General features: G+C 50.0%; 1 protein-coding gene across 6 annotated transcripts in view; it reads left to right on the top strand.

Annotated features, from left to right (window-relative positions):
- The window catches only part of KIF9 (kinesin family member 9), a 41,062-nt gene that overhangs the window by 20,257 nt on the left and 7,526 nt on the right, over positions 1-13,279 (top strand). For all 6 annotated transcript variants that reach the window (XM_010959946.3, XM_045520630.2, XM_045520621.2 and 3 more), the window contains 8 exons: positions 1,923-2,000; positions 5,089-5,157; positions 6,013-6,117; positions 7,327-7,382; positions 8,153-8,243; positions 8,701-8,834; positions 10,398-10,574; positions 11,793-12,007. In XM_010959946.3, coding sequence (XP_010958248.2) covers positions 1,923-2,000; positions 5,089-5,157; positions 6,013-6,117; positions 7,327-7,382; positions 8,153-8,243; positions 8,701-8,834; positions 10,398-10,574; positions 11,793-12,007 — 925 coding nt within the window. The remainder of the gene's footprint in view (positions 1-1,922; positions 2,001-5,088; positions 5,158-6,012; positions 6,118-7,326; positions 7,383-8,152; positions 8,244-8,700; positions 8,835-10,397; positions 10,575-11,792; positions 12,008-13,279) is intronic.

The raw sequence follows: 13,279 nt of genomic DNA on the forward strand, positions 1-13,279 counted from the left end.
TGGAGGGACCCAGGGGATGGGTCTGAGCCAAAATTGCTGAGGGGGGCCCAGCCAGGATGCAAGTACCAAGGGGCAGAAGCTATGTTGAGGAAGAGGCAAGGCAGGAGGCAAGCTCAGTGTGGGGGCTAGTGTGAGGAGAGAAGGCTGAGAGCCAGCTTTGTGGGGCAAGGACCATGCTTTCAGGGGTGCTACTCCTGGGAATTGGAATCAAGGAGGATAGCTGATTCCCCATTCTTCATAATCACATGTTTAAAAATCTTGGAAACAACTCAGGATTCCAGACTGGGGTTATAAGGCTGGTGTGAGCAGAAAGGGGTCGAACACCTGCCGTGTGCAAAGCAGTGGGGGGAGCAGCTCAGTAGAGATGAGGCATATGTGGCCTTAGGCCTTGGAGTCCCCAACATTGGCCCTAAGTAGTTAGAGAGGCCCAGATGGAGGAGTCCTTCAGAGGAGGGGGCATTTTTCTTGAAGCTTGGGCACTGAGCTGGCTCGGTGGTAGGGAAAGCAGAGATGTTCCTGGCAGAGGAAACTGTGGGCCTGAAAGTGTGGCCCGTGCCAGGAACATCTGGCCACTGCAGTGGGGAGCTCAGGAAGGGGAGGAAGAAGAAGAAGGTAGAGGGGCTGGATGTGCCCTGGTGGCCAGGCTGAGGCCTTGGCTGTTCTCTTGCAGGTGGCTGGGGTTGTTACAGGGTTTGAGTGGGTTAGGACTGTGGCCAGCATTGTGACTCAGAGAGATTAACCCAGCATCAGGGCACAGGTGATCTGGGGAGAGAAGAAGCTTACGGGAACCAGAGGCAGGAATTCTGGTTGAGGCAGTGACACAGGTGAGTCCACACAGCTGGGCACTCAGTCTGGGGCTCCCTGCCTCTCCTCCGTACCCTTCATAAGTAAGATAGATTTGAAAGCTCTCCCTAGACATTTTGCTCAAATGTGGGCATTCAGGGCAAACTTAAGTCATCTGGAGAATCCACTTAGGTGAAACAGGTCATTTCTAGGGACACTGCAGAACAAAATGCTCCTGCATCGCCACCCAGGTTTGTGCATTAGGGACCATCCTGGCTTCCAGGGGGAGTTCTGCCACACACCCTGGGACTTGAGAGGCCAGGGAGGAGGGTAGCTCAGCTGACATGCAGACAGCATCCCCAGAGGAAGGCTTCAGGACCCTACTGGTCTCAGTACAGCAAAGCACAAGTGAACCCCAAGAGTTCACTGAACTCATGTGAATATTGGGCCTCCTAGGTGCCTGCTTAAGAAATATGTTCTCCAAGACCATTGAAGACCCTCTATCCCCTTATCCCCTGAGATGTCACCAGACAGGAAGCAACTCTCCTAGTTCTTGCCGTCCCCAGAGTCTTGTCCCAATGCCACTGGGGATCCTGCTCGGGACTGAGCCTACAGAGCCCCAAGATGCTGCTGGAGAGGTTTCAGGGGTTTGGGATAAAGGCATACCAGGGGTGTGGAAGCTCATGGTTCTCTTCTACAAATGTTTGAAAACCTTCAAACTGTTTGTCATGGTTTGTGTTGCTTTATGCAGTGACACTCACTGCATGTGTGTATGATGGAGTCAGCCCAGCATGGTGTGAGGCCTGCCTCTTGCCACCACTGGCTGCTCCTTGCTGCCAGGGAGCAGCCCTCCACTCCTCATGGGACATTAGTGCAATGAGGCCATTTCCCAAGTGCCTGCTTCTGTGGTTGCCTGCTGGGCTCCCAGCCATAATTACACCTGACTGCCTGTGCCCTGAGAGGGACTCAGGCAGGACCCCCCAGACGTCATTCCATGGACTCAGGGGACCCCTCAGTCCACTGTGGAGCATGCCTCTGTGCAGGGATTTGTCTTTCCTAGTGGGCTCCTTTTACCTGTTTTGCAAATATCTCTACTCATCAGTAACTGGCCAAGAACACAGGTCTGATCTGTTTTTCAGTTGTCTTCACTGCGGTTCGCCAGCAGGATGAAGCTGGTCACCACTGAACCTGCCATCAATGAAAAGTATGACGCTGAGGTATGAAGGGGCTTATGGGCAGTCATCTCACTGTGGGGGAGGTGTATGGGTTTGGTGCCTGGATCACACGAGCCTGGCTTCCTTTCTTGCCTCAACCAAAGATACCCATGCAATCCTGGCTCACTTCCTTTCCACTATGGGATGGGCCAGTGTTCGGAGACCCTGAAGACCCCCTTGGAGGCTGCCACAAAGGTGAAAGAGCTCCCACTCAGTTTTTATATGGGGCTTCAAGACCTCTGCGTACCATCGGTTTCTGTATAGAGCTAACTGTTTCTGAGCTAAATCGGTGTGGACCATCTCTCAGACTCATCTAGCTGGGTCACTACAGAACCTCTTTCCTCCCAGTTGGAGTGATCCCTCCCAGCAAACAGAGCTGACCAATCAGAGGGAATGCTGAGCATCACCATTAACTAGGGAAATGCAAATTAAAACCTTAGTGGAATTCCACCCTCAGACTAGCAAAAATTAGAAATTTTCTGACAATGCAAAACAGTGGTGGGTATGTGCAGAAACAGGAATGCTTATTTATTCCTGGTCAAAGTGTAATCAACAGCCACTCTGGAGAGTATTTTGGCAACATCTAGTAAAGTAAAAACACACCAATAACTTGGGTTTCCTTTAAGAAACTTATGGAGTAGTTACTGGAGAGGAGCAGATGTGTGGCCTAAACCCATGACAAACTCCTAAACTTTCCAGATTCTAAATCCTGAAGGAAAGTAACAGCCCCTGGGGCTCTGTGGATCTAACCCCATGGTTTGGTGGCCAGCCCTTACTCATCTCCATCCCCTCCCCTCAGGCCACAAAGCCTACCAGGCAGTAGGAGGAGTGGTCTTCATGCTCTCAGGGTGCAACATGGACGCTGGTGACCCATGGGAGCAGATGGCCCATTTCCACACATCACCTGATTGGCCCAGAGGTCTAAGCCTGGCTCCTCATGCCACATTTGACAGAGTCATCCAGCAGGAGGTCCCCAGCAGCACAGCCAGACTTTTCCTAGCTGGCGCATGGTGCATTTTCTAGAGCTGAGATCCCTCAGCTGGGAGGAGGGGATGGAGATGGGGCTGGCCACCAAGCCTCTCCTGCTCACCTCTAGGAAGTCCATCTGAAGGACCATTTTGAGGCTGTCCAGAGAATCTGGACCCCAGTTGTGTGTCTTGAGTCAGGCTTTGTGCCCTGATTTGCCACTGAGCCACCAGGATACCAAGACCCCTTGCTACAGACTGGTCATGCTTTGGTCACCAGGCCTGAGAACTAGCTGTCGGGGCCCCCTCAACTGACCTTTTTTGACAACTAAAAGAAGCCATTTTGTTCACAGTGAAGGTTCTCAGCATGAAGTCCCTTGTGCTTCTTATATGAAAGACACCAGGGCAGTATCATCAACTGCAAAATGACTTAGCAATTCTGCTTCTAGAAATGTGTCATTTATTCATTCAGCTAAAATTTACGGAGTGCTTACTATGTGCCAGGCATTTTTTTAAGTACTTGGGATACATGAGTGTACCAACAGAAATACAAACCTCTGTCCTTGAAGAGCTGACAGTCTGCTGAGAGTGGGAGAGGGAGAGATAATAAACATAAGAAATAGGTCAGTTCTAGATCCTGCCATTTGTGACAACATGGATGAACCTAGAGGACATTGTGCCAAGTGAAATAAGGCAGACACAAAAGAAAAAATACTGCATAATCTCTCACTTGTGTCTGGAACCTAAAGAATTCAAATTCATAGAAACAGAGTAGAGCAGTGGTTACCAGGAGCAGGACAGGCTGAGAAATGGGGAGATGTTGGTCAAAGAGTATAATTTTTAGTTATAAGATGAGTAAGTTTGAGGGATCTTATGTATAGCATGGTGACTATAGTTAATAACACTGTACGTTATGCTGAAAATTTGCTAAGAAAGTAGATCTCAGATGCTCTTACCACACACACAATGGTAACTAGATGAGGAGATGGTATGTTAATTAGCTTGACTGCAATAATCATTTCACTGTATACATGTATATCAAAACATCATGTCATACCCCTTAAATATATATATAACTTTTCTTAAAACCAAGACAGATAAATTCTAGAGCTTCACTGTCCAATACAGTAGTTGCTACTCATATGTGGCTACTGAAATCAGTTAACGTTAATAAAATTACAAACTCACTTCTTTATTTATACTAGTCACATTTTAAGTGTTCAATAGCTTTATGTGGCTTGTGGCACAAATATAGAACATTTCCATCATTCTAGCAAGTTTTTAGACAGAACTGCTCTAGGGTATGTTGGTGATGTATGCTATGAAAAAAAATTAGAGCAAGACTTAAAAAAAGAGTGGCATGGGGGTGGTAAGGAGATTGCAGTATGACATGGGATGACTGAGGTGCGCCTAATTTAGAAGCTTTCGAACAAAGACTTGAAGGAGGTGAGGGAGTAAGCCATGGAAATACCTGGGAGAAAAGTGTCTCAGGCAAAGGGAACAGGGAATGCAGAGGCAGGAGTGTGCCAATCTGGTGGGGGTAGAGTGAGCAGGAGGAGAAGGTAGGAAAGGAGTAAGGGGGCAGACCACACAGAGCCTCGTAGAGCACCTATAAGGACACAAAGATAGAAGTACGAAGATGTTTTGCAGCACTGTCTGTAGCAGCAATAGATTGGAGGTGGCATACCTGATTATCAGTAAGAAACGGTGATAGTTGTGCAGTGATTGGGAAGGATAAGGGTGGAAAGCATCCTGGATGCATGGGCTGCACTGAGAGGGCCATTACCCTGGTGGACAGAAAATATCTTGTAGCTCCTGGGAGCTGGGATTTGAGGTGGCCCCATGGCTGCCTGTGCTCACTCTGTTCTCAGTCTCCTGTGTGGTAAAAGGCAGAGGTCAGGGGACTGCTGAGACCACCCCTTCAGTCTCTAAACTCACCCAGTTGGGGAAAAGTCACCAGTGGGGAGGGAATTGTTTAAATGCTGAGATCACACTCCATAGATTACCAGGAAGGGCCAGGATGTCCCAGCACAGTGTGGGGAATTGTAGACGTGATATGGGAGAGGCAAGGTGGCCTCTCTGACCGTCCTCACTGTTCCCCCCACCCTAATATGTTTCCCTGGCAGCGAATGGTCAAGAACCTGGAGAAGGAGCTGGCATTGCTCAAGCAGGAGCTAGCCATCCATGACAGCCTGGTAAGTGGCTAAAGGTTACGGTGGAGGGCGGGGGCTGGAATGCTAGAGGAACTGTAGTCAGGGTACCAGTTGGTCAGAAGGACTAGGTAGGGAGGGGGCAAGGCATCAAGGCATGGATGCTGGATTGGCAGTGGGGTGGGCAGGCAGAGGGACTTGGTGGACAGGGGGCCAGATGGGTAAAGGGGCTGAGTAGACAGGGAGACTGAGGGAATGGAGATTGGGGTGGGGAAGAGAGACTTGGGGGCCAGGGATGTCTGGAGGGCAGGGGTACTGGAAGAACAGGAAGATGTGGGTGTCAGATAGTCAGGGAGCAGAGCCAGGCAATGGGCAGGGGGATGAGGGGCACTGGCCAGACGCCTGGCAGGTAGGGGTACAAGGATAGACAGTATGATGGGTGAAGGTCAGGGGAGGTGGAGCAGGCTAGTTGGTGGGGGAAGGGCAGCAGCAGGGAGCCATGAAGACAGTGGATGGGGGCAGAAGTCCTCCAATAGGCTGTCTGAGCTGATGCTTACTGTCCAGAGGAGCCATGAGGCAGAGGCAGCCCCTCCTTCCTGTGACCCTCATCCTACAGAGTCTGCTGAGACTCAACCAGTAGAACCCCCTTGCTTAGAGTAGCAAGCCCTGTGTTGGGCAGCCTTTCCTTCCCTGCCCCACTTGGTTGTCCCTTGCAGACCTGAGTGAGTACCTGGCTGGTGGTTCTGGCCCCACCAGGACCTGGTGATGAAGGGAATGGCACCAGCTTGGGTGGCCAAAGTCTGTGCCCAATCTCCTTACTTTGGTTCTCAGGATGGTCCCTGCCTTCCCTGCTTGGGCTCCAGTGCTTGGAACTTACCATGTTCCTTATTCTCCTCCAAGGCCAATCGCACTCTTGTGAACTATGACCCCATGGATGAAATTCAGATTGCTGAGATCAACTCCCAGGTGCGGAGGTACCTGGAGGGGACGCTGGATGAGATTGACGTAAGGATCCCCTCCCTGGGACCACCATGCCCAGCTGGCCTGGGCCTCCCTCTCCCAGCCACACCCTGATGCATGTCCTGCTAACCTCAGAACCTCACATTGAGTGGGTACAGGGGGTGCAGGGTAGGTGGTGCTGGACTCCTGGCCTCAGGGGCTCTTCAGCCCACTGAGGCCTCAGCATTCACATTTTGGGGTTGCAGGGCTAGGGGTGCCCTACAGAGTGGCCAATGGCCTTAAACAACTTTGAACACACTGGAGGGGGTCCATCACTCGGGGCACAAGCGCAGACCCTTGAGCCAGGCTACCCTGGCTCAAATCCCAGTTCAGCTGTCTCCTTGCCGAGTGACCTCAGGAAAATGCTCAACCTCGTGTACTCTGGTGGCCTGACCTGTGCAGTGGGGAGGGAAAGTTTCAAATGGGGATGAACTGAGGTGTAGCATTTCAGGTGCTTGGCTGTGCCAGGCAGAGTGAAGGCAGTAAAGGATGATGGTCATGCTGGTTGTCTATAAGGAAGACTGTCCCCCTCCCCGACCCAGGGCCCATGCTGGAGTAGGCCAAGGAGGAGACAGCACACAGGGAAGTGCTCTCAGGTGGAAAGATGCATTCTGTTTTTATAGCACAGGCCAGCAAGTCCCTCATCAGGGAGCTCATGGGCAGACCCTGGCCTGGCCTGTTACCGTGAGCCGCTGCAAAAGGCAGGCCTGGGACAATTGAGGAGCAGCCTCTTCTGGTCTTCCTAGCAAGGGCAGCCCCCAGCTGACAGAGGCATTGTGGTAATACTGGCAGGCTACGGGGCTGAGAGGGAGGCTGATGGCCTTCCTCCAGCCACACGTGTGTGTGTGTCTGTGCCCACACAGAAAGATTTATAATGGCACCTTTTGGAAGCAGGAGGACAATAAATTTTATTTAAAATTTTTCTTAGCATTTTCAAGAACTAGAATCATTTTAAATGTATAGAGAGATGTTCACTCAGAAAAGGTGATTTTTATAGCCTCAGTAAATAGTTTTAAAACTATTAATCAGGTATTTCTCTGTTCTTGAAGATGGCTTGATTGCCACTTTGCTGAGGGGCTGTTTTCAGATGTCACATTCTCACGACAGGTGGTCCAAGGATTAGCCAAAAAGTCCTGGTTTCTCTACTAACACAGACACAGCCTCGGTCCCATGGTGCCCTTGGTCTAACCTCTGCCTTGCTTTCTTTACTACCAGATTATCAACCTCAGACAAATCCAAGAGGTGTTCAACCAGTTCCGGGTGGTTCTGAGGTAAGGGACCTACCCATCCACCCTACTCCTACATCAGGCTGCCATTTTTATTCCCTGTGGTCTGGGCGCTAGCCTCCAAGTACACCACCTTCTCTCTGGTGTGTGAGGAGTCACATCCGAGTCCTCTGGGTACATGCAGGCCCCTGGTGTCCCAGACAGTCTCTGCCCCTGAGCTCTCAGATCCTCCTGCCCTTCCCTTCCCCTGGGGGAAGTGAGGAGGACAGCCCTCCATTCCACGGCTCCTCAGAGAGAAGGCTGTCCCTGGTTTCCTGAGTTTGTTAATTGGACAGGAGGTCTTTATGAAGTGCCAGTCCTGAGCATGGCTGGAGAAGTGTATTTTGAATACTTCCTGCACTCCCTCCCCACCTCAGGAGGCATTTGTGGTTTATTTGAGTACAGATGTACCTGTAGCCCGACTGGCCCATAGTGGGTGGTATCACGTGATAGCTGGCATGTGGTTCTGAGGGGGCTTTTAGAGACAGATGGGTGGGAAAGCCTGGTCCCAAGGCAGGCTTACAGTCCTTATTAAAGGTCTTAGAGCAACTGTGCCTGGCACCCAGGGTGGCCACAGCAGGTCTGGGGACTGGACGGTATGTGCACTGGGGAGTGGGGAGCTGAGAATGAGCTTATTTGGTCTGGTCTGGTTCATGATGGGGGGTGTGGCTCCATCACAAGGGGCCACTGGACTTCTAACTCCAGTACTTGGTTCTTGCCCCTGTGGGTTCAGTATGGCCCCAGGTGTAAGGGGTTCTTTTGCTCTCTCTCCCAAGACAACAGGAACAGGAAGTGGAATCCTCTTTGCGCAGAAAGTACACCCTTGTAGACAAGAATGACTTTGCAACCATCTCTGCTGTCCAGAAGGTAAGCACGGTTACCTCCTGCCAACAAGAGGAGACAGGAGGAGGACAGATTTTTCCATTCCCAGACCTTTCCAGAGGCAGTCAGATCCTACATTAGAGCAGATGTGGGATGCAACACCAGGGGCATGGGGGACTCAAGCAATAGTAAACCACATATGAATTCAAAATGATCTCCATAAGTTGGAGACAAGACCAGTTCCCAGAGTAGGTTGGAAACAGGCCTCAAGAGCCTCAGTGTATGGAATGAGACACCAGATCATGATAGAAGTTGATGTAGAAAGTGGACAATTGGGAAGGGGGTCAGAGACAGCTCTTCTGGGGACAGACTGCAGCTGACATCAGCAGGAACCACATCGCAGTGTGTGGGATGAACATGCCCACCTAAGCCTTTGGACTTGGGCCCCCAGGGACCTGCACCCTTAACCTAACCCACAGACCTGTAACTGGCCTCTGTTCAGGCAGGGCTCATAGACGTTGACGGCCACCTAGTCGGCGAGCCTGACGGGCAAGGCTTTGGACTCGGAGTTGCCCCTTTCTCTACCAAACCTGGGAAGAAATCCAAGTCCAAGAAGACATTCAAAGAGCAGTTCAGGTGAGTGATCTTCTTGCTGTTCTGGCTGTTCAGCACCTGGCCCTGCCTGGCTGGTAAAGGGGAGGACAAAAGCTGTCCCTCCCTTCCTCCTGGTATCTTAGTTACTGGTTGCTCACAATGGATGTCACTCCTGCCAGTACTAGCAGCATCTGTGGAGCCAGGGGTGGGGCTGATCACCTGTCATCCTCACAGCAGTTCCATGAGGTGGGAGTTGATGTTTCCATTTTACTGATGAGGAAGCCAGGGCTGAGAGAGGGGAAGTCATCCCAAGGTCACACTGCTGAGGAGTGGTAGAGCGGAAGTGAGAAGCTTGCCAGCACTCGCCCTCCGGTACTGCATGTGGAAACCCATCCTGCACCACCAAATTCCTTCTGTGACCCAGCTGATTGGCACCCCTGTCACCTAAAAACTCCCAATTCCCCTTTCAGGCAAGACTTGTTTGTGGGTGCAGGGTGGGAAGAGGGTCAATGTTCCCTTAATGAGCCAGCCTCCCTGGAATGTCGTGGTGGACAAGAGCACCAGCTCCGGAGGTAATGCCTGGGCTCCTGTCTCTGTGCTGTACTTCTTTCACCCAAGGGGTCACCTTGTGTGAGGCAGGAGAGCCTCTCTGCCTCTGTTTCCTCATCCCTAAAATGGGAATAATAATAATAATAATAGCATCAAAGTCACTGGCGTGGTTGTGAGGATAAGTGAGTAAATGCAGTCCCTGTACTTGGAAGAACTCAATAGAAATATGTTGTTACCATTATTATCACTTGTAAAATGTCATGGGCCAAAGCTGATTGTAGAAGAAAACTGTCACATGCAGGACTGGGGTCAGGTAGCAGGATGCCTTGGCTTCCTACTGCCTCTTCAGGAAGGGCAGTCACAGCCCCGCCCCCTCTGTTCTGCCATTGGGTAATCAGTGCAGTAATAGATGGATTGAGGCTTGGACCCCTAAGCCACACTTGCTGCAAGAAGAAAAGAGAAAGAAACAGTGGGAAGAGCTGTGGACATCTTTCCTGCAGTACAGTCCTGCCTGCATGTGCCTCTCTGGGAGGGAGGATCTCGGGAGCCATCACTTGGAGAGGGAGGATGGCTACTTTCCTGGAACCATTGATGGAGGCGGGGAGAAGCAGGTCATGGACTTGTCAGAGCAGCAGGGCAGATGTGTCCTGCTTTACTGTTGGTCCGCAGATAGATGCACCCTGGGTGGGGGCTCTGCCACTTCTTCCCAGGGATGCCTGTGTGACTAATACCTCAGCAGCTATGATGCTCCTTAGAGCCTGTTGCCCACCCTAAAGGTTGTCATGCATTCAAACCTGGAGACTGCCCATTCTTCCCAGTTGTCTACTGCCCAGACTGCTGGAGGGAGGCTTCTTGTTCTGACAAAAGGGAGAGATGCTCTCTTCCTCCCCATCTGCATGGCTTAGGGTTGTACTCTTTACCTTTTGGCCTAGGTTAAGAGGACCTGAGTGGGATGGGGCTTCTGGTGTTTGAGTGATGAGTGAGGTCACTCCCTTCAGCGCTGGAGACCCCTCACTGCATGACTGAGCCTGGGGTCTCTCTGCCTTCTCCTTCCAGCTCCTCAGCAAGAAAGGAAGGTGCAAGCAGCCCTGTGAGCAAGGAGTTGGAAGTTTCCGCCTCCAAGTCCCAGCTGACCCCATCCTCCAAGGATGGGGATGTCAAAGACATGCTTCTGCGGGACCGAGAGACCTCCAATACTTCAGACTCCCCAAAGGAGGAATTACGCCCACTCAGGTGACCATCTAATGCTAGCTCCTGCCCTAGATCATACAAAGCCAGAATGTGATCTTCAACAAGGGAAGAGCACCTGCAGATAGAAGAGAAATAAAATAGGGGGTAATGGGCAAAGACTAGGAGCACAGTCCAAAAAGAAGAAACACAGTGGCTTATACACAATCATAATGGTTTGACCACGAGTCATCCAAGATATGTAATTATACACAGAATCATTAGACCCTCCAAATAGCAATTATTTAAATAGTTAAATTTGCATGTTTTTGGATAAGTAATATATTCAAAAGATACAAAATTCTCAAGGTATGAGACCCCTTCCTCCAGCCACCTAATTCCTATTCCTGGTGAGTCAGAAATTAAGTTTTTAGGGGTCTAGCCTGAGGAAATACTTAGAGATGTGGACAAAGATTTATACAAAAAGATGTTCATTGTGTCACTAATTTACAAAGAAAAAAAATTTTTTTTTGGTTACACCTTCAGTAGCCAACATTAGGAAAAGGGCACTAAGTGAATTATTATCTCTGCCCTTGAAAAGTACAAAGATGCACATGAAGAATTTTTCCCCAGCCTGTGAACATTTCCAAACATTCAGAGAAACTGAAAGAATTGTATAGTGAAAACTCTCTTGATTCTACAATTAATGTTACTATGTGTATTTCATCATGTATCTATCTTTCTCTTCACCCTCCACCCATCTTTTTTACCTAATGGATTTCAAAGTAAGTTGCAGACAATCTACTTTCCCCTGTACAACACTTCATCTGACATCTCATTAACCAGACTCCTCAAAGAGTTTTTAATAGCATGAAAGAATGCTTCTGTGAAAAAAGTAAAATATAAAATTATATATACTGCATGACCCCAAACATTTAAAAATTTTATCAAAGAGATCCCTGAAGGAGATACATCAAAGTGTGGTTGCCAATAGGTAGTGAGTGGTTTCTTTTTGTTTTCTGTTTTTGCGTGTGCGTGTTTTTGTTTTGTTTTTTCTACTTTTCCTTGCTTTCCTCATTTTCTGCAATAGTCACATGCCTTTGTGTGCTGAGTAAAACAGAGATGGGAGAATGATTCCCATACAGTTTAGCTCCCGTCTGGGGTAGGTGGTGCCCAGGAATTCTGACCTCCTGCTCACAGAAGCCCCAGGGAAGAAAGGTGAAGTGCCTGGTTGCTCAAAGACAACTGCCTCATTTCTTCCTCCTCCTCTCCCTCCGTCTTCAGGCCCAGCACCCCGCCCTCCAAGCCTGTGGCCTTTGAGGACTTTAAGAACGAGCGAGGTAGTGAGATCAACCGCATCTTCAAAGAAAACAAATCCATCTTGAATGAGAGGAGGAAAAAGGCCAGTGAGACCACACACCGCATCAATGCCATCAAGCGGGAGATTGACGTGACCAAGGAGGCGCTAAATTTCCAGAAGTCACTACGGGAGAAGCAAGGTAAACATGATGGGAAGATAGCTAAGGGATTATGGGATCTGAGTCATCCTATTCCAAATGGGCCAGCCTTGGGCACTGGAGGACTGAGTAGGAAGGGGGCTAGCAGGAGATGTTGGGGTGCAGCCTTCATCCCTGCATCATAACTTGGCTCTAGTGAGCCCTAGGGAGTCACAGAGTCCTTCTGTGTCAGCTAGCCTCTGCCTGTGGGTCCTGCATTATTGCATTATCTCAGACCCAGGTGCTGGACCTTTCATCTGCTATGTGCTGCTGCTCATGGAGAAACAGGTCATTGGTCTTGTAGGGGCTTCCTCAGGAAGATGGGTGGCTGACGACCCCCACAAGGTCCATGGGTCCTGGTGTGGTCTCCTCAATGCCTATGGTAGTCTGCTTGGGGTGGGAATGCTGGTCAAGACATAAGAAACTGAGGAGGGAAATGAGAATATGGATACTAGGGGCCAAGGGACTAACTTCATTAAGACCATTCCTCATGCCAAACCCCCAACACCCATGCTGGCTTGGCGAAGTCTCATCCCCTAAGGTAGGTTGTGGGGTGACCCTCAGGCTCAAAGAGCAGGGACTCCTGCATGGAGAGGGTGCTCACCTGGTTACCCTGACCTAGTGCCCTGTCCCAGTGGCAGACACTGCCCACACTGCACTGTGCACCAAGAACCCTCAAGCTTAAGTGAGCATCTGGGACGGCTGGTCAGGTGCAGATTCCTAGGCTCCAACCAGTGGTTCTGACTCAACAATCTGGAGCAGGGTCTGGAACCTGCATTTTAATGATTGACCATCCCAACAGTGAGACTGCTGGTTCAGAGGTCACCCCCTTGTTCATAGAAAGGGACAGGGCATACCACCAGTTACTGGGCTTTCCCTCGTAAATCACAACCCTATTCTGGGCTGGCTTTCATGAATGATCTCATTGATCACCTGGGATCTCCAGATGGCAGTTGGTTTTCTGCTGGTCAGAGGGATCTTCTCACTCACAGGGGTTGCATTTTACTCATTCATTTTTCAGAGAGTAAACTGTATTTCCAAATGCTTGGAGCCATTCTGCTTGTACCCTACAGACCAAACAGACAATTCCACAGGGCAAAGCCCTCCATGGGTTTGAGAAGCAGGGTAAGGCAGGTGATGGTGGCTCCAGACATGCCCCCGACCCAGAGCTTCCAGAATGAAGGCCTTGCAAGACCAACAAGAAGCACTTCTTTGTCCCTTCTGCTCATACCTTCTTGGAATATGCAACTGTTTATTACATATTTATATATATTA

This window comes from Camelus bactrianus, chromosome 17 (assembly GCF_048773025.1).
Source record: "Camelus bactrianus isolate YW-2024 breed Bactrian camel chromosome 17, ASM4877302v1, whole genome shotgun sequence".
In the NCBI taxonomy this organism is placed as follows: Eukaryota; Metazoa; Chordata; class Mammalia; order Artiodactyla; family Camelidae; genus Camelus; species Camelus bactrianus.